This window comes from Diospyros lotus, chromosome 3 (assembly GCF_014633365.1).
Source record: "Diospyros lotus cultivar Yz01 chromosome 3, ASM1463336v1, whole genome shotgun sequence".
NCBI lineage: Eukaryota > Viridiplantae > Streptophyta > Magnoliopsida > Ericales > Ebenaceae > Diospyros > Diospyros lotus.
Genome location: NC_068340.1, coordinates 34,001,691 through 34,024,654, shown reverse-complemented (window position 1 = coordinate 34,024,654; position 22,964 = coordinate 34,001,691). Strand labels below are relative to the sequence as shown.

General features: G+C 32.1%; 2 protein-coding genes across 6 annotated transcripts; both read left to right on the top strand.

Moving 5' to 3' along the window:
- Positions 1–5,232: 5,232 nt before the first annotated feature.
- Positions 5,233–7,986, top strand: LOC127797640 (caffeoylshikimate esterase-like). 5 transcript variants are annotated; one of them, XM_052330719.1, is made up of 7 exons: positions 5,233–5,333; positions 5,482–5,608; positions 5,746–5,892; positions 6,072–6,202; positions 6,338–6,475; positions 6,616–6,714; positions 7,139–7,983. In XM_052330719.1, the coding sequence occupies exons 2-7, from the start codon at positions 5,506–5,508 to the stop codon at positions 7,451–7,453; spliced, it is 933 nt and encodes a 310-aa protein (XP_052186679.1). In that variant the 5' UTR covers positions 5,233–5,333; positions 5,482–5,505; the 3' UTR covers positions 7,454–7,983. The 5 variants fall into 5 exon arrangements, with proteins under 5 accessions (XP_052186679.1, XP_052186680.1, XP_052186682.1 ...); XM_052330720.1 differs by lacking the exon at positions 5,233–5,333 and having other exon boundaries at positions 5,390–5,608; positions 6,389–6,475; positions 7,139–7,986; XM_052330722.1 differs by lacking the exon at positions 5,233–5,333 and having other exon boundaries at positions 5,390–5,608; positions 7,173–7,318.
- A 7,769-nt stretch (positions 7,987–15,755) lies between these two features.
- On the top strand, positions 15,756–21,029 carry LOC127798168 (glutathione S-transferase DHAR2-like). The gene is made up of 6 exons (XM_052331537.1): positions 15,756–15,923; positions 16,085–16,175; positions 16,255–16,398; positions 18,072–18,189; positions 18,287–18,427; positions 20,668–21,029. The coding sequence occupies exons 1-6, from the start codon at positions 15,866–15,868 to the stop codon at positions 20,752–20,754; spliced, it is 639 nt and encodes a 212-aa protein (XP_052187497.1). The 5' UTR covers positions 15,756–15,865; the 3' UTR covers positions 20,755–21,029.
- The last annotated feature ends 1,935 nt before the right edge of the window (positions 21,030–22,964 follow it).

The window sequence follows — 22,964 nt, the reverse complement described above, 5'->3', positions numbered from 1 at the left end:
AAATTTTTTATCAAACTATTTGTTAAAATTTTAAGAATACACTATAAGATATATGCGTAATTTTTTTTTATTTATAAGATTCAAGATATATTTATTTAAAGAGAAAGAGAGATAAGTATATATGAAAAAAATTAAATAAAAAGTAGCGTGATTTCTTTTTTAAGAGTCGTCAAATAAATTTAACAAACACATTAAAAATAATAAAAGTCTAAAATATTTTTCATATCTTAATTTTTCTGATATATATCTTAGTTAACAAACACAATCTTAGAAATTATTCTTGATTATAAGGGAATTCTAATCGAGGTTTTAACTTTTATACAAAAGATATATGGTTATTCTTATCATTCTATAGTTTATCTTTCAAATTTTACGTTGAAAAGAAATTACATTAGATTTTTAAATCCAAATCTCTATAAAATTTAATATATTTGTGACCAATTGAGATTTTATCTAAGTATCCATCTCCATTAGCAAAACACACATAATCAAACATATTAAAATAAAAAATTAATTGAAAAAACTTTAAATCTTTAGAAAACTCAATTTGCTACGTAATTTTTTTGGATAATAATTAGTTTAAAAATATATTTAAATGAAGTGTTTAAGAAAAAAAAATTAAATCACAAACATAAATCAATAACAAGAATTTTTAAATATTTTTAAATAAAAAATATGAGTTAGAAGCCGTAAATAATAAAAATCTCTAAAAATACTTTTAAACCAAAGAGTCTATTAATAAATAATTCAAATCACAAATATTTTAATTTTATAACTAGAAATTTAAAAAGGTCATAATATTTATTTTTAAATAATTTTAAAAATAAAAATAATATTTTTAATTCACATTATAAATTAAAAAATATAAAAAAGATTACTAATTAAAAAATTATAGTAAAATTAGAAAAAAAATAAATAGAAAATAAAGATAATGGCGCACGCTCCCGCCGGTACTGCTGCGGCTTGGTTCTCTGGTGGTCAAACCTGCCGGCCGGACCCCGGTGAAGATGACTGACCGCAGCAGCCCTTAATAATGTGTATTTTAAAATCTAATTTGACTTCCTTTCATTGTAATTTTAAAATGTAATACGCTCTCTGACTTTGTTATTATTATGTACCTCATCTCTTAATTTTGAAATAATCACACAAGTCACCTTACTAATTTGTACCAATCATGCACCTATTTTTTTTTGCTAGCATTGCACGTGGGTCAATTATATTGCTAATAGCGACTCACTAATCATGAAGACGAGGAAGATGAAGGGCCTACCACTGATCTCTATTGTGTCAATTGACTAACATCCTTCATGTGAAGAAACACGAGAAAGACGACTAGGAGATCCACCAAACTAATCTAGCCTCTCTTGCACAGATCGATTGTGTAATATTCTAATATTTTGAAAATAATAATAATTAATTTTGTATTTAAAATATTTTTAACATCAATTAGAGATTATAATTGAAAAAAAAAAAAATTAATGGGTTTAGAGTTATTGGGCTAAGTTGAAAAAATAAAGACTAAGTAAATGGGTTTAGAGTTAGTGGGCTAAATTGGAAAAATAAAAACTAAGTAAATGGGTTTAAAGTTAATGAGCTAAGTTGAAAAAATAAAAGGCTGAGTAAATGGGCTAATTAGTAGGCTAAGAAAGTAGATTTAAAATTAATGAATTAAATAAAAGAATAATCTATTTAGAAGAAGATTTAGTGAAAAATAATTAAGGTGACAAAATAATTAAAGATAGTAGGTGAAATAATTGAGAAATGTTGGAGACAAAGTAGGGTGTGGACAAATAATTAAAGATTATGAGTGAGATTTAGTGAAAAATAATTAAGAAATATGACAAAATAATTAAAGATGATGGGTGAAATAATTGAGAAATGTTAGAGACAAATTAAGGTGTTGACAAATAATCAAAGATAATGAGTAAAATAATTGAGAAATGTTGGAGATAAAGTAGGGTGTGGACAAATAATTAAAGATTATGAGTAAGATTTAGTAGAAAATAATTAAGAAATATGACAAAATAATTAAAGATGATTAGTGAAATAATTGAGAAATGTGGGAAACAAAGTAAGGTATAGACAAATAATCAAAGATAATGGAAGAAATAATTGAGAAATATGAGAGACAAAGTAAGGTGTGAATAAATAATTAAAGATTTTTAGTGAGATTTAGTGAAAAATAATTAAGAAATGTAACAAAATAATTAAAGATAGTGGGTCACTACAATTACGCTAAGCTTAACTCAACCTTCTATAAATAGAGGAAACTTGAAAGGTTTGAGACTTTAGATTATAAGGAGAAAGGTTATAAGAAAGAAAGATTTGAGAGTGAGAGAGAGATTGAAAAAAAATAATAATAAAATAGAGAGAAAAAAATATCAAAAAATTCTTAGAAAAATCCTATGGGCTGAGTTTAGTAGTTTGTGTGAAAAATTGTGACAAAAGGCGTTGTTGGATACGCAAATCGAGATTTCATCGCAATATTGAAGAATACCGAATCGTTCCGCGAAAAGGTGAGTTATCTTCAAAAATTTCAGAAATATGAGAATGATATTTTAGAATTTTTGATGATGAAATTTGAATAAAAATGTATGATTAGTATTTATTATGAATTTTTTAAGACAATATATGCTTGAAAATTAAAGAGAAAATGAGAAATAAATAGAACATTGATTCTGAAAATTATGAGGAAATTTATGGGGTTTAGGAATATTGCTTCAAGAATTATTGAGAAGAGAAATTTTATGAGAAAGTATTTATTTCATAATCTTGAGAAAATAATATGAGGAAATGAGAGAAATTAGGAAAATTAGAGAAAATTAAAAATCTGATTTTCTTAAATAATTATGATGCTCAGGGTACCCCAAGGTTCATAATTGAGTATGATTGAAAGTCCGACGCGAATTTTGAGGCAAGATTATGTTAGGGGCAAAATTGTCTTTTTACAAGGTAAGTGGTACTTCCTAACTGGATTTAGTTTTATGGAAATGCTTGGCTTGTAAGTTGTTCGATCCAAAACCTGATTTTACGTAAATGATTTTATCATGTTGTCATGCCTTGATGTGAGTATGTCATGTAGATTGCATTTACATGTTTGATTTATGAAATATGCATATGAGCATGATGAGATTCACGGTCATACGTTGCATGGGTTTGAGATTAGGTACTGGCTCCGTTATTTTGCCAATGGTGCACCCATACACCTTGGTCTGGCAGGGAGATTGAAAAAATGGCGGATAAGGTGCAGTCGACCCAAACATGAGAGTTATGATGTTATGTGCATTGCATACATACATGAGCATTAAATGTTTTGTATCTTTACTTAGATGATTCATCATTTAACCTGAGCTTTGCCCCTGGAATATTCAAACGTTCCAGATAAAGATAGTAGCAGAAACAAGGATGAATGAGACATGTAATGACACTTAACAAAGTGCATGATGAGTTGTATGATCAGTTGAACATATGTTATGTTGCTCATGTATTTAAGTTCTGCTACTTTGAATTCTGAACATTTTGAGAAATGATGATGTAGAACCCTATTTAGGGTTAATGTTAGTTGAGAATTTATGTTATGTATTAAGTCATGTTGAGAAATTTATGTTCCCGTGATGTAAGAACTAATTTATGATTAATGTTATGATGTTATGTTCGATTCTAGCTTCCGCATTTAATGTTTATGATGATTCTCCTTGTGGATATATGAATGAAAATTTTGGAATAGATAAGAGCAATGATATGGCTTAAGTCTTAGTTTTATTAGTATAAAAAAAAAATATATCCCAAAATTGTCATGAGTTATAACGCGCTCGAAAAACGAGGCGTTACAGATTGACCTTCCTCGCATGAAGAAACACAAGAAAGACAACCAAGAGACCCACTGGACCGACAACTGACCTTTATCACGCCACTATCGATCGACCATTCTCACGCGAAAAAGCACGAGAAAGATGATCAAGAGACCAAAGACGTCAACCGACCTCCATTGTGATTGTGATACATTAAGATTCGCATCTCAAGACCAATCGCATGCCTCCATCACTGTCGACCCACCTTTGGCCTCTATCATCGCCAACCCATCTCTCACATCCCTCGTCAACGACCCATCTCTGGCCTCCCTTTCTAGCCTTGTCGACATTGCTCACCAACAAATTTGCAGATAACGTTGTGGATAAGAAGAGTTTGCATAGCGCATGTAACTCATGCGTTCTCAATTATCAAGTGAGACGTGTGATTGTTCAAAAATTAAGAGTTAAAAGATGTACGATAGGTCCATTATAAGGTTTGGGGGTGGGGTTGGGGCTGGGGGTGCCTTTTGCCAAACTCTTTACTTAAACATTTAATATTTAAGCCAACTGATCTATCACTTTGATGGCCTTTTGAAGCAACTTTGTAATATTAAAATTCATATTGGACGTGGGATGATAACATATCGATCTGTTCCAGGTATTTTGCATTAAAGAATTATACGGTGCGATTAAATTAATTAACAAATGCTTAATTATGCATGCTTGCTTGCATTTGATTAAAGCCAAAGATCACACAAACTAAGTTGACCAATTAATTATATATGATTAATTGGTCAAGGGAGATAATTTTTTATATATATGATTAATTAAAGCAGCCGTTGATTAATTAGGTGAATACCCATTTTATTGTCTTACATATGGATATATATATATATATATATAGAAGACTCCTAAATATGGTTGGAATTGGATATATAATTAGATATGTTGGGTCTCAATCTCTCTTCATCCCAAGAAATAGGACTTAATTTATATAATAATTCAGTAATATTATATACCATAGTATATTTCTTAATTTCCAATATTTGGCTCAATTTTGGAGTTACTTTTCTAGATTATTATTATTAATGACATAACAACTTGCTCATGCATGAGGTATATATATATCTATAATTTGCTTCATATCATGTATACATACACGACATTAGTTCATGTTTGAGAGGAGGAGTTGAGAAGCCAATTATCAAAAAATGGGTTCCCTCAGCCAAGTTGATTCTTCCACATGCATCTCTCTCTCTCTCTCTCTCTCTCTCTATATATATATATATATAATAACCAGATCAAATCTCTCCTCCGTCTATATTATCTTCTTCTCTTTTCCTTCTCCCCACACAGATTCTTAAATCTTGCAGATTTTCAGCTTCAAACATCTCCACCTTCTCTCTAATGGTCTCTCTCTCTCTCTCTCTCTCTCTCTCTCTCTCTCTATGTGTGTGTATATATATATATAGCGTTTTTGGCAAATTAATATTTTCTTTCTTTCATGTTTGACAGGCGCATGAAGGTATCGAATACGAAGAGGTTAGCCTGGTTAAATTATTGTAAATACTTTAATTGAAGGGTTAATTCTTGCTTTCTTTCTACCAGTTTCGATCTCGTTTTATTTTTTTCCCTGGGTCTAAATAAAATTTAATTCCTCGGGCCAATGATCCAATGTCAAACTGTACAGGAATTTGTACTAAATTCTCGAGGAATGAAGCTTTTCACGTGTAGATGGCTGCCTGCGACTTGCGAACCAAAGGCTATGATCTTTCTCTGCCATGGCTACGCCATGGAGTGCAGCATCTCAATGAAAGGTGATCAATCCACATATATATATATATACATAGAGAGAGAGAGAGAAAGAGAGAGAGAGATGCACAGAGAGATCGAAAAAGAGATGAATTTGGTTCGTGTTGATGCTATATATGAAGTGGGTGATTGAAATTAACAGGAACTGGAACTCGGCTGGCAAAGGCGGGATTTGCAGTTTATGGAATGGACTATGAAGGACATGGAAAGTCATCAGGCCTTCAAGGCTATATCCCCCTCTTTGACGATCTTGTTGCAGACTGCACTGCTCATTACACGAGGATTTGTGGTTAGTCCCTGGATTTTCTTGGCAAACAAACGGGCTTGGCGTACGTGGTTTTTGAGTTTTGAATAAAGCTTATTCAATTGTTGGTTCTTCTGATTAATATTTAATCTCATTTAATTAGACAGAAAGTGTATTTGTGCGTATGCTTAATTAATTATTAATTGCTTAAAATGCTCGAGTAGAAAGGAAGAAAAACAGAAGTAAGCTGAGAATTCTATTGGGAGAATCCATGGGAGGAGCAGTGGCTCTTCTCTTGCACAGAAAGGAGCCAACTTTTTGGGATGCTGCTGTTTTGGTTGCCCCAATGTGTAAGGTGTTCTCCCTCTCTCTCTCTCTCTCTATATGTTCGCCTCTGATCAATTGCGGAGAATTAGGGGCACACTAACAAATATAATCTTATTAATTTGTGGATGAGAGAGGATGTCTTATTTGTTTTGATTGAAGGCAGATAGCTGATGATATGAGGCCAAGTCCAATGATGATTAATTTTTTGACCAAGTTATGCAGCGTTATTCCAACATGGAAGATCATCCCAACTCAAGATATTATTGATACTGCCTTTAGAGACCCTGAAATTAGAACTGAGGTAATTCATTTTCTATAGTTTTAATTATTTATTTTTCACCAAGTTTGTTAAGTACAAATAATTGGTATGGCATGTACATTTTATGATAAATTAACGATTTGTTTACTTCTTTTTCCTTTTTTACTCAACAACCCATGCAGATTAGGTCGAACCCTTATTGCTATAAAGGCCGACCACGCTTGCAAACTGGGAATCAACTAATGAGGGCCAGTTTAGACCTCGAGCAAAGACTTCAAGAGGTTGGTTGATTAATTATTAAACAATGTTTTAGGTCGTATATATTTTATTTAATTTGTTTACATTTAATTAACAGTGGATATTAATCAGTTGCTTTCTGGTCATGTCTTACTGGTATATATATATATATATATATATATTACAAATACAATGTTTTCTATGGTAGTTGTTGTAGCATCACATGATTCACATCCTTCCTGTTGACATTTAGCCTATATTATATATTACAAAGATCATGAAACAACTAACATTTAGCAGTTAAATATGGCAAAAATCATCACATCCTTTCCTACGGTTGGTTGGTGTTAGAATTAGGTTGAATTATTAGCTATCAACTTATTTAAAGATCTTAAGTTTATTACAGATCAAATTAAGAGAAGAAAACTATGCAAAATATATAATTATGAAGTCATGAATCATTGGCAGGTTTCGTTACCATTTCTGCTTGTGCATGGCGAAGATGACACAGTGACTGACCTGTCTGTAAGCAAGCTTTTGTACGAATCGGCATCCAGCATAGACAAAACCTTCAAGTTGTATCCAGGGATGTGGCATTCCCTCATCTATGGTGAGCTGCCAGAGAACATCGACGTTGTGTTTTCTGACATCATCGCTTGGTTGGATGACAGAGTTTGCTCAGGCAGTTCAAGGCTGGAGGTCGAACAAAAACTCCGTAGCGATACTTATTGCTCATCAAGGTCATCAAGTCGCATTCTAGAAGACAAAGCAGTTATTTCATAGAGATAATTGGGGGGTAATTTAATTGTGTACATGTTTGCCATGCCATTGCTTCTTTGTTAGCTATATATATAGGCTTAGTTGCTAAAACGATATAATTTGGACCTGTATGTAATGTCGTCACGACTTTCGGCAATTGCTGCAGCCGCCGATGCAGCCAACCATTGATTGGGAAAAAAACAGGGTCAAGATGGATACAGGCCGGACCTATAATGAGGCCCATGAGAAGGTTGTCTCAAGGCCCATAAATCTATGATTTTTTGGGGTCCAAAAATTTGGAAGCCCCTCCCTCTCTCACTCGAGTGCCCAGTCGCCCACCCCCCTCTGCAAATGCTGAAATGCAGCAAACCCAGAAACCCTGCACTGGTGCTCCGCCCCTGCCCTTCTCCCTCTCTTACTTTCCCTTGCTCCGTCAACCGTTGCTCGCTCGCTCCGTACTTCTGTCGGACCGTCCGTCGTTGATGATGATACTTTAATATTGGGGTTTTGGAAGAATTTTGAAAAATTCGCATAATGGTCATTCCGATATTTGATATTAATAGAGATAATTTGTTTTCACATTTGACAGTCTTGAATTATTCTTTACTTAGAGAAATAAAAAAAAAAAAAATAGATGTGATGAACTATTTGAAGATAATGAATAGAGGTTTCTCAAATGTTTGTGTAATTTACAAAATTTTACTGACTATATCAATTACAGTTGCATTGTTGAAAAAAGTTTCTCCAAGCATTACAACAAATTTTAGATTAAGAGGCATTTAAATATGTCTTAATAGATAGTTTATTAGAGTATTTTAACTATTAGGGCACTAATAATAATGTCGCGTGTAATTGTATCCTAAAAACGTATTGAGGCACTTACAAATGCCTAAAAAATAACTATAAATTTAAGCTTATTGCAACATTTAAAAATGCCTCAAAATCATTATAAATTTATTTTTCATATCCCCCACAAAGCTTTCTCTTAACTCTAACTTACTTCTCCCACAGCTCAAACCCTGAATCTTTCCTTCTTCTTGCACACGCGTGACCACCTAATCTACACATCATCTTATTAATATACGTGTCTATGTTTATTATATAGTATATCTAAGTTTCATTAAAATTATTCTATTGGAATACTTAAGATTTGTCTATTAGGGCACTTTATCAAAGTGTCTTGTTAGAATTATTTTAGTAGGGCATTTTAAAAATTCTGCTTTATTAGATTTTTCTATTAAGACATTTATATTTGTCTATTAGGGCATTTCATTGTCGTGCCTCATTAGAATTGTTTTATTGGGGCACTTTTTTAAATTGTGCTTTAAGATGGGCACTTCTTTAAATTGTGTCTTAAAATGGTATTTTATAGGGCACTTAATTATTGTGCATCATTAAAGTTATTATATTGGGGCACTTTTATAGATTATGCCTTAAAATGGTATTTTAGATGACACTTTCTAAAAAATGCCCTAAAACAGATGGCTCAACAAATCATTTTTGTTGTAGTAAAGTTGAAGTTGACCAAGACTTATTTCCATTCAACAATGTCATAAGATAGATTAAATGAATTGACTATATTGTCTATTAAAAAAAGAAATGCTCGAACAATTTGATTATGTAAATTTGATTGATATTTTTGTCTCCAAAACTATAAGGAGAGTAGTTTTTAATTGATAATTTAGAAATTTTTGATTTTATTTTTTGATATAGTATAAATATTTATTTATTTTTTTAATACTTTATTATGAAAAAATAAAATTTAAATGTACTCTACGATTCAAGGGATTATTTTTATATTTCGACTCAAGATCCCAAAACATTAGGTACATCACTCATGGATATATATATATATATATAATCTTTGATTAGTTTTGTAAGTTACTTTTATTTTGTATTGTCTCCAAAATTGCAAGGAGAATAATTTTTAATTGATAATTTAAAAAAAATTATTTTATTTTTTGATATAGTATAAATATTTATTTATTTTTATATTTTATTATAAAAAAATTAAAATTTAAATATACTCTACGAGTTAAGGGTCTATTTTTATATTTCGAATCAGAATCGAAAACATCATGTACATTCCTTATGGATATATATATATATATATATATAGTCTGTGGTTAGTTTTTTAAATTCCTTTTATCTTGTACTTTTTTCTTTTTAAAAAGTTGAAAGCATTTGGAAACCTTTTTCTTTTTTTTTTTTGCGCTAAAAGTAGAGGACTAGAAAACCTGGAACCATAAAAAGCAAATACACTTTAGATTTTTCTTTGGCCAGGGAATAAGTCCTTTAAACTGTCGGATAAACTAAACTAAAAACATAACAATTTTGAATACAAAAACAAAGCAAATGGGCCAAACTGAAAGCAACCAACCAACCAACCCCCAACCCACAAAAAGGTCGACAAGTATTGAGCCCAAGGAACATGTTTGACAATATATCACCATCTAGCAGAGTTTAGATTTGCTGCAAATGCCATGTTGTGTTGAGATTTCTCCCAAACCTTGTGAAATGGAGCTCCATCGGGATTGGTTTGACTATCTAGAAGAACAAAGTATTCAAAGATTTTGCTAGCTTGCTGTTAAGTTCGTGGCCCGATTCCAAGGAAGTTAGGTGTTGTAGAAAACAAGTTCATATTTGGTCCAATTGAAGTTGAGGCCAAAGAAACATTATGATAGTTCATCTGTTGAATTCAAGCGAAAGTAACCAGCATTGACAAACTCGATGAGCAAGTAGCAATAGTGGCCTTTATAGATGCTATCAAGGAAGCCAAGCTCAATATTTTGTTGGAAAATGAAGTACACAACTCTTAATTTTATCATTCAATGAAGAAGAAATTTACAAAAATTAATAGTAAATAATGAATATTTCTAATGGACAAATTCCACCCGAGTGACAAGCGTAGAACATATTTTATATCACCAAATTACTATTAATTTTTATATAACAAACTATTACAGCATTTACTAGAACAGTTCTACCTCTCACTTAGAACTCTTCACTGAAGAGTTCTCACACTCACTTGAATTGATAAAACTAGTAAACTAAACAAACTTATTTATACTAGTTTTCAAGCAATTACAACCACGCAACTTAAATCAAATATGGACCACACATTTAGCTAATCGTGTAAACTTAAAGATGATGACTCATCTTATAATCAATTTGGTATCCCATCAATTAGAGATAACTTTTAACACATCTCCATCTATAAAAATGAGCCCAAGGCATTGATCACAAGAATATACACTAGGGGCACAAAGATACATGTATATAGAGAAGCAGTCGAGCGCAGTGGGAGAAGAGACACATCAGTTGATTGAGAAAGGAAGAAAAATGTCACAAAAACCATCAATTAAGAGATAAACCCAACCAATAGAAGCATGAAACACCTCAATTTCGCGAGAAGTGGTTGATGTCTTTCACATTGCCGAACAAACCTCCCTCTAAGATCCTAGATGAGACAAGCAAAGACGAGCACATTTGGTGGTTAAGATGGATAATTAAGGTGCGAAGGATGAAAAGCTAACATCAACAAATATTGTCAAAAATAGTGTCATATTAACAAGTGTAGTTAAAAAATGAAATTAAATTTCTCATCCATTAATGGCACTATAATAGGTTAATAAGAAGACTACTAATATATCCATTAATACCGAGAATGAGAAACAACCAAGTCATAAAGATCCTTTTACCTCGATCAAAGTTGTTAGGACAATCCATGTGATTTTAGGACCTCCCATGAAAGAAAGATTGAGGGCAAAACGACAATTCAAACTACTGACTAGAGAAGTCATGGTAGCAACACAAGATTTTAATTGGAATGCAAACTCTAACTATTACTTTCTCAAAACAAGATCTAGATGGCATGATACCCTCATCCGATGATACCATTGTTAAAAAGATTATGATCAACAAAGCTACCGATACCAAACAAACCCCCAAAACTATCCATATCAAACAAACCCCCAAAGCCCTCGAGCCAATTGTGTGTTAGTATTCTACTAAGGTCAAATTCCCAATTAAGAATTAGATTGGGATTGGCTAGAGATCAAGGAATGGCTTGCAATTGTAACCTTACAAGATATATATAAACAAAAGGGAGTCAACACGTCCGAAGAGTATTGCCTTTCTTCACCAATCTTGGTCAAAGAATTGGTCACAGTATGCTTTCATAGAAAGATCCAAAGAAGACAGTCAAGCTCAAGGTAAAGCTACCAAAGTACATACGCATTGAATGTATTAGGCTCATCAAAAAGCATGCAAATGTCTTCAACTAGAAATCAACAAATATGTTAGGGGTATTCCTCCAAGTCATGGTCCATCGCTTAAACATAAATCCTCAAGTTAAGATATATAGGTGGGTGAAAAACATGCTTTCTTACTTGAAATATAGAAGATGCTCCCTCTCAGATCTCTTCAGAATCAAACTCAAATGCAGCTATTAAATAGTTTTCTTTTTTTTTTTTCTATTTTTTTAAATTAGAAGAAAGAAAATTAGAGAAAATATGAGAAAAATGAAAAGCAAAATGATGATTTTATCTATTCGTTTAATTGTGAAAGAGTTTGTTGCTATTTTTGAAAGGTGAAGTTTATAATTACATAAATCTCAGGAGTGTTTATTGCCATCTTTCCTAGCAAATATGATATTTAAATGAGTGGATCCTGGCAGCATGTTTGTGCATAAAAAAGGAGAGACTTTTAGTGATAAAAGGAGAGGACATTTTTTTTTTTTCTTTTGTAATGCGGGAATTTCAGATTTCGCCTAACCAATTCCTTACAGGTTCATGCATATTGATTAGCATTAATGGTGAGGAATAATTTGGATAAATCGAACTAATTGAATCAAATTGATAAATTTGATCGGTTCAATTCGATTTTTAATAAGGAGCAGTTCGGTTTGGTTACTTATTGCTCAAAAAATCAGTTATTCGATTTGATTTGATTATTTTAATATAAATAATTGAAAAATCGAACCGAACTGAACCATGCGCCATATGCATAATCTCTCATGCAGAAAAATTGAACCAAACTAAACCGTGTGCCATATGCATAACCCTGACCCCCCCCTGCGCACCTGATAAGCAATAGCTTGAGTCAAAAAGTCACCCCGAGTTCCCACCCCCAACTCGATAAACGACAAGTAAGTACGATTCGCCAATTCCTTCATTTTCATCCAATTTTGAATCGAGCCCTAACCCCCACCTCATTATTGTCGTCAGAACCAATTGCCATGTCGTTAGCTTCTGTCATTTGCCTTCGGTGTTCCCTTCTTCCCTGCGTCGTTTTCTCTTCGTTCATTTTCTCTCTTTCTCTCTCTCGCCATTTCGAAACCCTAATCCTAAACCTAATCGTCAGAAAATAACTTTCGTCGTCGCTTTGCCCATTCATCCCTTCTCGAGAGAGAGACCGAGAGTGAACGATTTCTAAACCATAACCTTAACTTGTTTCTTCCTTGTCTTGTCGATGATGACGAGTTGATGGCCGAGAGTGGGTTTTCTATTTCAGATTCAGTTAGGTTTTTTCATTTTCGTATGATTTTCCTTGCTTGTTTATTAGATTCAATTAGGTTTTCATAAGATTTTTCCTTTTTTAGGACACTATTACAATATTATTTAATGAGTTACTTCATTCAAAATAGCCTCAACGTCATCATCTTGTAATGTAAGTAAAATTCTATATGATTTGATTTTTTACAAGTTTTATTGGCAAACTAAAGTTGTTTTTTAAAATAAAATTAGGGTTAAAAGAGAATGTTAAGATATTAATTAGATTATCATATCAGATTCATTTATGATTGTGTTTATTGTTTGGATTTGTTTAAATTAGATTATCTCTTAATTACATTAGGTTTATGTGTTTTGGATTTAAGACCAATTTGTTAGGTTTAACTCTTATTTATCTGTGCTTTGAATTTAATTAATTTTGAAGCTAATCTCCATAATTTACTTCAGCCGTTGTGTATTCTGCATGTGTTTGCATAGTTCCTTGAACTCTTGGTCTAACCATGTTGCCGTGTCTTGTTTCAAGTTGCTCCATCCGTTACTTATTTTCTAGAAAGCTCATCCATTCAAACATTGATAGGCTGTGGGGCAGATGTACTAATTAGGTCTTGTTTATGATATTGACGAAACTAAAAAAATACTAAAAGAAAATCTTTTTAAGGAAATTAAGGGCCTAATTCCCTTTTCACAAAAAATATATTAAAAAAAACAAATTTTAAGATAATATTTGTTAATCAAGATATAGATCAGAAAATATGAGATATGAAAAATATCTCAAACAAAAGTATTTTTTATTATGTTTATTAAATTTTTTGAAAAGAAGTTAAATGATTTTTTATCTTGAATTTTCAAAATAAATTTATCCACTTTCTTCTTTTAAATAACTTATTTTGAATTTTATAGATAAATTATTTAAATAAAATTTTATTTTACTCATTTTAACAAACTTTGCATAAAAAAATTAAAGCCTTTTCCTTCCCACATAAATTTTGTCGTATTGTTGTTATTAATATTATACCACTCAAATTATAATAGCACAACGATGGCAATTGTTATGTATGGCAATTATTACATTATAATGTAATAGTTTGTTTACATAACATAATATCAAGTTTAATTATATAGACATACGTTGAACAGTCGAATGAGCAATATGTCGATATTAATCTAATAAGTTGCGAGTTCAATTTTTCATCCTACACAAGGGCTAAAAGCCCAACCTGAAATTTACTTTTCCTAACGTAATCGATAGCACAAGCACTGAAGGCTGCGCAAGAACGGTCATCCTAAATTTAATTATATTATTTTACTATTAAATATTATTAAATTTCCTATCAATGCATATGTCTTGATATTGCAAAGATTAATCTGGTGCTCATTATGAAAAAAATTATTTGGTTGTTTCAAAATGGGAATAAAATGAGTTCTAGCTAGATTAATCATCAATATCAAATTATAAAGTTAAAATTATAATTTGCTCTTGTGAATGATATAGGAGACACAATCATGGCAATTTGCTCTTGTGAAAATTATTAATTCCAACACTGTAATTTATCAAATACAATAAATCACCTGTAAATTTCATAGCACATAAATTAATCAAAAAAATAAAATAAAAATGAATGTGTTGACTTTAAGGTAGCATTTATTCATATGAGTAAGATAGGATTGTATCAAAATAAGGTTAAAATACTTTTCAGATTAAGATATGAAATGATTAAAATAAGATAGAAAAATATTCTAAGATTTTTATCAAATTATTTATTAAATTTTTTAAAATGTACTAAATGACATATGCGTTATTTTTTTTTTATCTGTAAGGTCTAAGATATATTTATTTAAAGGGAGAAAAAATAAGTATATTTGAAAAATATTAAATAAGAAATTAAATATATTAAAAAAATAAAAAATAAAATATTTTTTATATTTTATAATTTTTTATTTATATCATAATTAACAAACATTACTTAAAACCACAAAAATAATGAGTTATTTGTCAATCCAAGCAAAATCACTGAAAATGGTGGCCATACATATATAAATAAATAAATGTATATATAAAAAAGGTTAGAAATTTTATTAAAAATAAAATAAAAATATAAAATAGTGCAGCAAAAAAGTGAGAAATTTCATTCTCATTTTAGGATAACAACCATCACCACACATATTCTGTGGACGCTCAATTGAAAAGCAATATATTCTATTGAAGAAAATAAAGGGCGCACTAGAAAAAGCAGGGGACCATACATTGACACCCAACAACAGCAGCAATCACCACGCACGCCACCCACGTGATGTTGTATACAGATAGGGAGAGAGATGTTCTGAAAAATTTTAAAAAGTTCGACGAGTTTATGGACGAAATTATCAAAAAGATTTAAAAAGACGATTTTATTTCCACGCCCTACTCTCTTTTTCCCTCTCATAGATTTGCCTTGCCCCGCTCCCATTGCTCTCGCCTCTCCTGGTATGGCCTCGATTGTCGACGAGACAAGACAAGTCTGTAATAGTAGAAAAGCGACGAAAACAAGGCAAGACGAGATGAGGCAGAGAGGGAACAGTGGCCGACGAAAGCAAAATCGTCTTTTTGTCTCTTTTTTGTGAGCTGCTCAGTAACGACTCATATTCAATTGTATAGCAATATTCTTCTTCTGTTGAACAAAATTACAGGCCAGTGGTCACTCCCTTAATAATTGATTTTTCATGTCCTTTTCCACCAATTGCTGACTTAATAATAATTGCTTAATGCAGTAAAATAAAGCCCCATCGGCGTAACGAGTACACTTCCCTCTCTCCTCTCTCTCTATATGTATTTGGCTATTTGCTTACATTAAAGAATGATTAGGCCCCGTCTTTTATCTCCTCCTCCTCCCTCCTCCTCTTCGAGACCCTTCCGGTTCCAGTCTTGTCGATTTAGCTTCCCGCCATGGCTGTCGAGATCTGCGTGAAGGCTGCTGTTGGTGCCCCTAATGTTCTTGGAGACTGTAATTGCTCTGTCCCCCTTCCTCCTCATTCTGTCTTTCTTGCGCATACAGATAGATGCATGCCCCCTGTTTGTATATATGCCCGAATCTGTTTTCTGTGTTTATTTTCCTTTGGCTTATGGGAAATGACTCATGGCGATGCAATGATTTGTGGGTTTCAGGTCCGTTCTGCCAGAGGGCGCTTCTCACTTTGGAGGAGAAGAGTATCCCTTACAAGATTCACCTGATCAATGTCAGCGACAAGCCCCAATGGTTCGACTTGGAGAACCCTACAACAGATTTTTGAGCTTTTTTGCTTTAGAGAATCATCGTTTATGGTTGTGTTATTTAGGTTTTTGGAAGCGAACCCAGAAGGGAAGGTGCCTGTCATCAAACTTGAGGACAAATGGATTCCTGACTCTGATGTTATTGTTGGCCTCATTGAAGAAAAATATCCAAACCCTCCTCTTTCAACTCCCCCAGGGGTCGCTTCTGTGTATGCCCCTCTCTCTCTCTCTATGTGCGTGTGTGTGTGTGTGTATCCGTTCGTAGAGATATCTGGATTGTGTCGGTAGTATTTGAAGGTATTTTTTCCTCCACAGTTGTGAAGATATAGTGATATTACGTCTCACTCTTTTTCATATTTTCTTTTGCTCTTACTCTTCTTTACGATGGTTATGGGTAAAAGGCTAAAAGCCTAAGCTTGTTTACCATCAGTGTCAGAAAATAGTATCTTCTGTAGCATAAATAAAACCTATTTCTCTAAACACTCGTTTAGTGGAATGCATTCCTAAGGTCGTACAGACGTAAATATTTCAGTCGTACAGGGGTTTTTCTGTAGCTCTTAGAAATATATTCAATGTGTTAAGGGAAACCGAAACAATTTCCAACTGGGAGTCGTTGAGGACTGTCGGTTTCTGGAATTACATCCAATGTTACCTCGTAATTTTTGGAAACAAATTTGGTCTTTGCTTAGTTATTTTAAAGATTTCATTTGTGGTTTTATGCATGTTTTGAGATGTTTTAGCACAATTTTCTAACCGAGACATTCTGGGTTTTCACTGGTCTGGCAAACTCTTGGTTGATTTTATAAGTTCGCTTCTCTATACTTACTTCCTCTTGAATTGATTTTAATTTAGTTTTCCTAGAATGTTTAGCTGCAATTTGTTTGTTTTAAACATTTCATTTGTTGTTTTATGCATTTTCTGAGCTTGTTTCTATTCTAGCAGAATTTGTTAAGTAAGAGGGTGTTTGCCTTCCGGGTTTGATGGCTTATAAGCTATTGATTTAGCTTATAAGCTGTGTTGCTTATTTTTTGAAGTCTGTGGCAACATCCAACACCTTAAACGCTGTGTAGCTTAAAAGCTAATTAGTCAGCGTTTGTCAAACCCCGGCCCCCCAGCTTTTCCAAAAAAGCTGCTACGAGCTTATTGCGTTGACTGATTAAATTACATATTTACCCTCAAACAAAACACACATTTCCAACTTATATCCTTCTTCATCCCCTGTCGTCCGTCACCTCCTCTCACCGATGCTGTTGTCTCCATCTCCGCCTCCTTCGTTTGCGATCCCCATTCACTAATATATATATATATATATAACATATATTATATATAGTTAAATATTTATATGTATATATGTTAACATATATATATATATTAATGTATATTGAATTAATATATTTAACATTTTTATTAAAAGTTAGTATTTTTTATGAATTTTATTTGCATTATTCAACATGTCTATTTTTGTCTTTTTGTCAAGTTCTGATAGCTTATCAACTCTTTCAAACCAAACACATAACTATTAACTAATAGTTTAAAAGCACATTTATCCAAATATGTTATCAACTTAAACGCTACTCAATTTTTAAACTTTACACAATTTAAAAGCTTAGCAGCTTAAAAACTGCTGAAAAAAAGGGTAAGCCAAACAGCCTCTAAGATATTCTCTGTTCTCACTGGTGGCAAAATTTTAGTTGTCTTTATAAGTTGGCTTCTCTAGCATCAGTTTCCATCTAATACTTGTCTTCACTTGAATTGATTTTGATTTCATGTGGCCAGGATGAAATAATTTTCCCATAAAATGTTTAGCTGCAGTTTTTTTTTTTTTTTTTTAATTTGCTTGCCTTTCACTGATTTGTGCTATCCAATCTCTGTGAGATTATAGTGGATCCAAAATATTTTCCTCTTTTGTCAAGTTCTTGAAGAGCAAGGATCCCAGTGATGGGTCAGAGCAGGCTTTGCTTGATGAGTTGAAGGCACTGGATGAACATCTGAAGGCACATGTATGTTTAACTCTTAAAATCTTTGTGAGATAGTTATTAGAGATTAAGCACATTTTATTTTGGAAGTTAATAGAAACTGATAAACTGGTATGGTCAGGGACCATATGTTAATGGAGGAAATATTTCTGCGGTTGATTTGAGTTTGGCACCCAAGCTGTACCACCTTGATGTGGCTCTTGGCCATTTCAAGGGTTGGAAAGTCCCTGAAAGCTTGAGTCATGTCAATAATTACATGAAGGTATGCAGATAGCTTATCCTCGTTGCAACTCTGATTTTATTTAATGTGCTATGGCAAACTATTCTGAATCTAAATATTAGTGTATAATCTGCTTGGTATCTTCAATATGGGAAAAGGCGAGTCTCTTGTTTTACAGAATATGTTTAGGTTGACATGGAAATTGTGGTCCATGATGGTAATGTACTTCACAGCCAGGAATAGTAGGTCTCTCTGTCTTGCTGTCTTAATCCAAACATATAATTGTGCACATATTGGTTGATAGCTATTTTTGTGACATTATGGGGGAAAAAAGATCAAAGGAAAGAAGATGCACTAGCATCCACGATTACCAGATATGGTTCCTGCACTTGAATAGATATGTTGGATTCTGGTTAATGAAGCACACAAGTGAAAGAGCATGAATTTTAGCATCTAATTTCATTCTTGAAGTACAAATACTTTTCGGGGCTTAATTTCAGTGTCATGGAATTGCTCTTGGGGGTGGGATGAGATAGGAATGTGATGTGCATTATTAAATGTGAACCATGCCCCTCTTTTTTCATAAAATATTAGGGGAACTAGTTGTTCTCTCCTAGTTCTTCTAATAAACCATTTAAACGGGAAATTAACCAATTGAGAACATGAAAAATCAAGTGAGTTCATTTAGTTGTACATCAGCGGCAGTAGCATCACAAGCCTTAATTCCACTAGGTGGGGCCAGCTACATAAATTCTACTCTCCAAGTTCCAACACCTCTAAATTGCAGATTGAGTAAGCCGTCAACACTTCTAATATTGATAGTATTCCTCCTATTCTTAACTGATCACAAGCTTTGATAAAGGAGGAGGGTTAAGTAACTAACAACTAGTGTAAATATCTTTAGATTTTAAGTTGTAAATAAGGGAAACTCCTAAAACAACATCTTGGCAAGGGTGCTTTTCTATATTTAGAATAAAAAACTCAAATTTTTTGAAAATTTACATCATATACATTACATGCTTAAAGTAAGTAGTGCCATGCATATGCTTCCCATTTTCTTTGTCGTCCCTGTTATATCTTTAATTCAGCTTCCTAACGTCAATGTTAACTGATCTTAGCCTTAGCCCTAGGTTTTTACAAAATGCCTATGCTGATCTTATGTTCAGTTCGGTTTATTGTTTGGCAAAAACTGAGGCTTCAGTTTGGGATTGGTTTAGGGTGCTAGAAAATTGACCCAACCCAAAAACCTGAAATGAAGTTTAAAACCGAACCTGAACAATCCTGAACCGAAACCGAAGCATATGCATACCCCCTTTACTAAATTAGTAGTACTCTACTATTCTTGGTAATTTACCCATTTAACTGCTTCCCACATATATATTACATAAATACGATTCATAATAGATAAAAACCTCACCATTATAGTATCGTCATGAATATTATGCAGGCAGCATTCTAAATTCATCTAGTATTTGGTTCAAAGTTTATCCAGCTCTTCTGTTATTTTTTTTTTTTCATAAACTGAGAAACTGATGATAATAATAAACAGGAACACAGCCAACAAAAAACCAATACAGCTGAAACCCTAGCAGAACCAAATAAACTACAGAAACAAAACACGAATTTATTGAAAACAAGAGAACCTAGAATCCTACGAATTTCTAAACATTGTGCTTTTGCTTCTTTTTTTTTGGTGGGGGGGGGGGGGGGGGGGGGGGCTAGTTGCTGCTGGCTAATAGAGTAGTTGCATGCATATTTTGGCTTGGACATTTCTTATTTCTCATTTCTTAGTTTTATACAGCACCATTCCCAACTTATCATTAGTCTTGAATGATGTTATTGTATTAATTTAGTTATATTAATACAGCATTCTTTTTGTCCAAATTTTGGTTTAAAAAGGACAAAAAAAAATCCCAGGTCGTCTTCAACCTGAACTGAAAAAAGCCAAACCAAGCGATTCAGTTTCATTTCGGTTTTTCTCTCCCCTCAGTTCAGTTTTGGGTCACCCATTTTGGAGAACTGAATGGTTTGGTTCAGTTAAGGTTTTTTTCTAAACCTGAATATTAGTACAACATTCATCTCTAACAAACAACACTAAAATGCATGCATGGGTCTTGTTTAATCTTGTGGAATTTTACTTTATTTATTATTTGGAAAGTATGTTTGTACACCAAAGTATGTTGTTGTGGGCTTGTGGCTTTAGAAGTCTAAATGCTAGTCTGGAAGGAAAAAGAGAGAAATAAAAGGTCTAATATCAGTTATATTGTGTTTCTGTTCTGCAGTTGCTTTTCTCACGAGAGTCGTTTGAGAAGACCAAGGCTGCAAAAGAATATGTGATTGCAGGGTGGGAGCCAAAGGTCAATGCATGAAGCTATTCTAAACTATAGTTGAAATGTATGAAGGTGAGATGACATATATGTGTGTGTGTGTGCCACTATGGGCCTTAAGGGACAGACACTACTACTACTTGGTCCTATGCATAAATAAACTCTCTGTCTGAGGATCGTTAAGGCATCGTGTCCATGTTAACTTGGCATGTCCAGGCAGTTACTAGCTACTCTTGGATGGTTTGGTCTTCTAAGAATCTCGTTACTGCCCAATTCGTTTGCTAACTACTGAATGCAATCTGTCGTATTTTTATTTATTTATTTTTTCGTTTTGGATTGGGGCACAGTAGAGAAAGGTTGGAAAATACAGTAAAACTCTTAAATTCACCATATTTTCTTCGATTTATTGTTGGATGATCAGCATATAGATTGTCGAATTAGAATTCATTTATCGGACCATGCTTTAGTGGGATTAAGGATTCTGGTGGTGATGATGTGATGGTTACATGGTCATAAAAAATAAATCTGGATCTTCAGGTATATAGAGATACAAATGGTTACCATTAGAGTGAGGAACATCTAAGAACATCTGGTGGGTTAAAACCAAACCAAACCATAGGATACATGTAGAGGAGGACGCATTCTCTTGAAGATATTCATTTTCTTTTGCCGACTATGGTTGGGGGTTATTCATTTTCCTTTTTAGCTGATGGTTTCCACTCTGCTTCTAGCTCTTAATATATTGTATTGAAGCGGGTGTTTTGGTTTTTTTACTTGGTCAATTATAACTTTTTCCTGAAACAGATTATGAGAAAAGCATAGGGATATTGGCTTTTGAACGAAATTATTGGATATGAGCTTATAAGTTGGGTGGCTTTTAATTTTTTTCAACTTTATCAAACAATTAACAAATATGTCTCAACCCTTTTAAGGGGCGGGGGGGGGGGGGGGGGGTATCAACTATTTTAAGGAATAAAGTTATCTTAATGCAATTTTAAGTAAGGAATTTGTTTAATTATAATTTGGGACAAATTGTAACATACATTAATAATAGTTTCATAATAAATTTGATATTTAATTAGTAAAAAAATGTTAAGTTTTATGTTTAAAATAAATTTATATATTTCAAACAATATATATATATATCTTTAAAAAAATTCACTAAAGACAAAAATTAAAAGAAAAAAAAGAATAAAAAAGCAGGTGGTTGACATTCCCATTGTGATTGAATAAAAAAATAAAAAAAATAATTTTTTTTACCGTGTATATAAATATATTTATTTATATGAATAACACGTTATGTTGATAACTAATTGATAGTATCCGAACCAATTGATTGATTTGTTGCATTTCGTTGATAATTCAAAAATATGATATTTTGTCATTGATGTACAAAACATCAAAATTTTATATTTTAATTATTAAAAATTATTGTTTTAACTCATTATCTTATTTGACTGAGAGTAAATATAATTGTTATTTACGTCATATAGGACATATACATAAAAAAAAAGTCATATCATAAAAAATTCACGTTAATAAGATACATTAAATTAAAATTTATCTTAATAGAAAAAAAGTCAAATTACTTATAATATAAAAAATTCTAATTCCTAAACACCTAAATCTCTGAATTACTAAGTCAAAAAATATTATATTTTTTCTATTTTCAATCACATAATATGACTGAATTAATTTTCATCATTTTCTCTTTTTTAAACTCGATTACATTAGTCTCTTGTTTTATTGTTTATATTCTCTTTTGTGTTTCAAGATAACGACGTAAAATAATAATTTTAATAATTAATATACAAAATTTGAATGTTTATACATTATAAATTAAATATTTTATTTTTTAATTATTAAGAGAACATCGATTAAGTCTAGAAAATTATTTATTAAAAGATTAAATTAGTCAATTTTTTTACCAAAATCATGAACTAAGAACCAACCACTGAACTCCGACTCAACCACTAAGCTGTGAATTAACAAATTCATAATTTTTAATTTAATGATTTAAAAGAAAGTTTTTAAAATTACCAAAATACCATCAACTTTTTGTTTCACTTTCAACTATACAAATTAACAACTTTGGGTTTGTTTAATTGATAACTCTCTAACTTTTTTGACAAAATAAAAAATGTTATTGTTGTTAGTATATTTTATTATTTATTATAATTAAAACCACTAAAAATTACTAAATTATGGTTTAAGTGTTTTTAGTATAGTATCCATTAATATAAAATTTACAA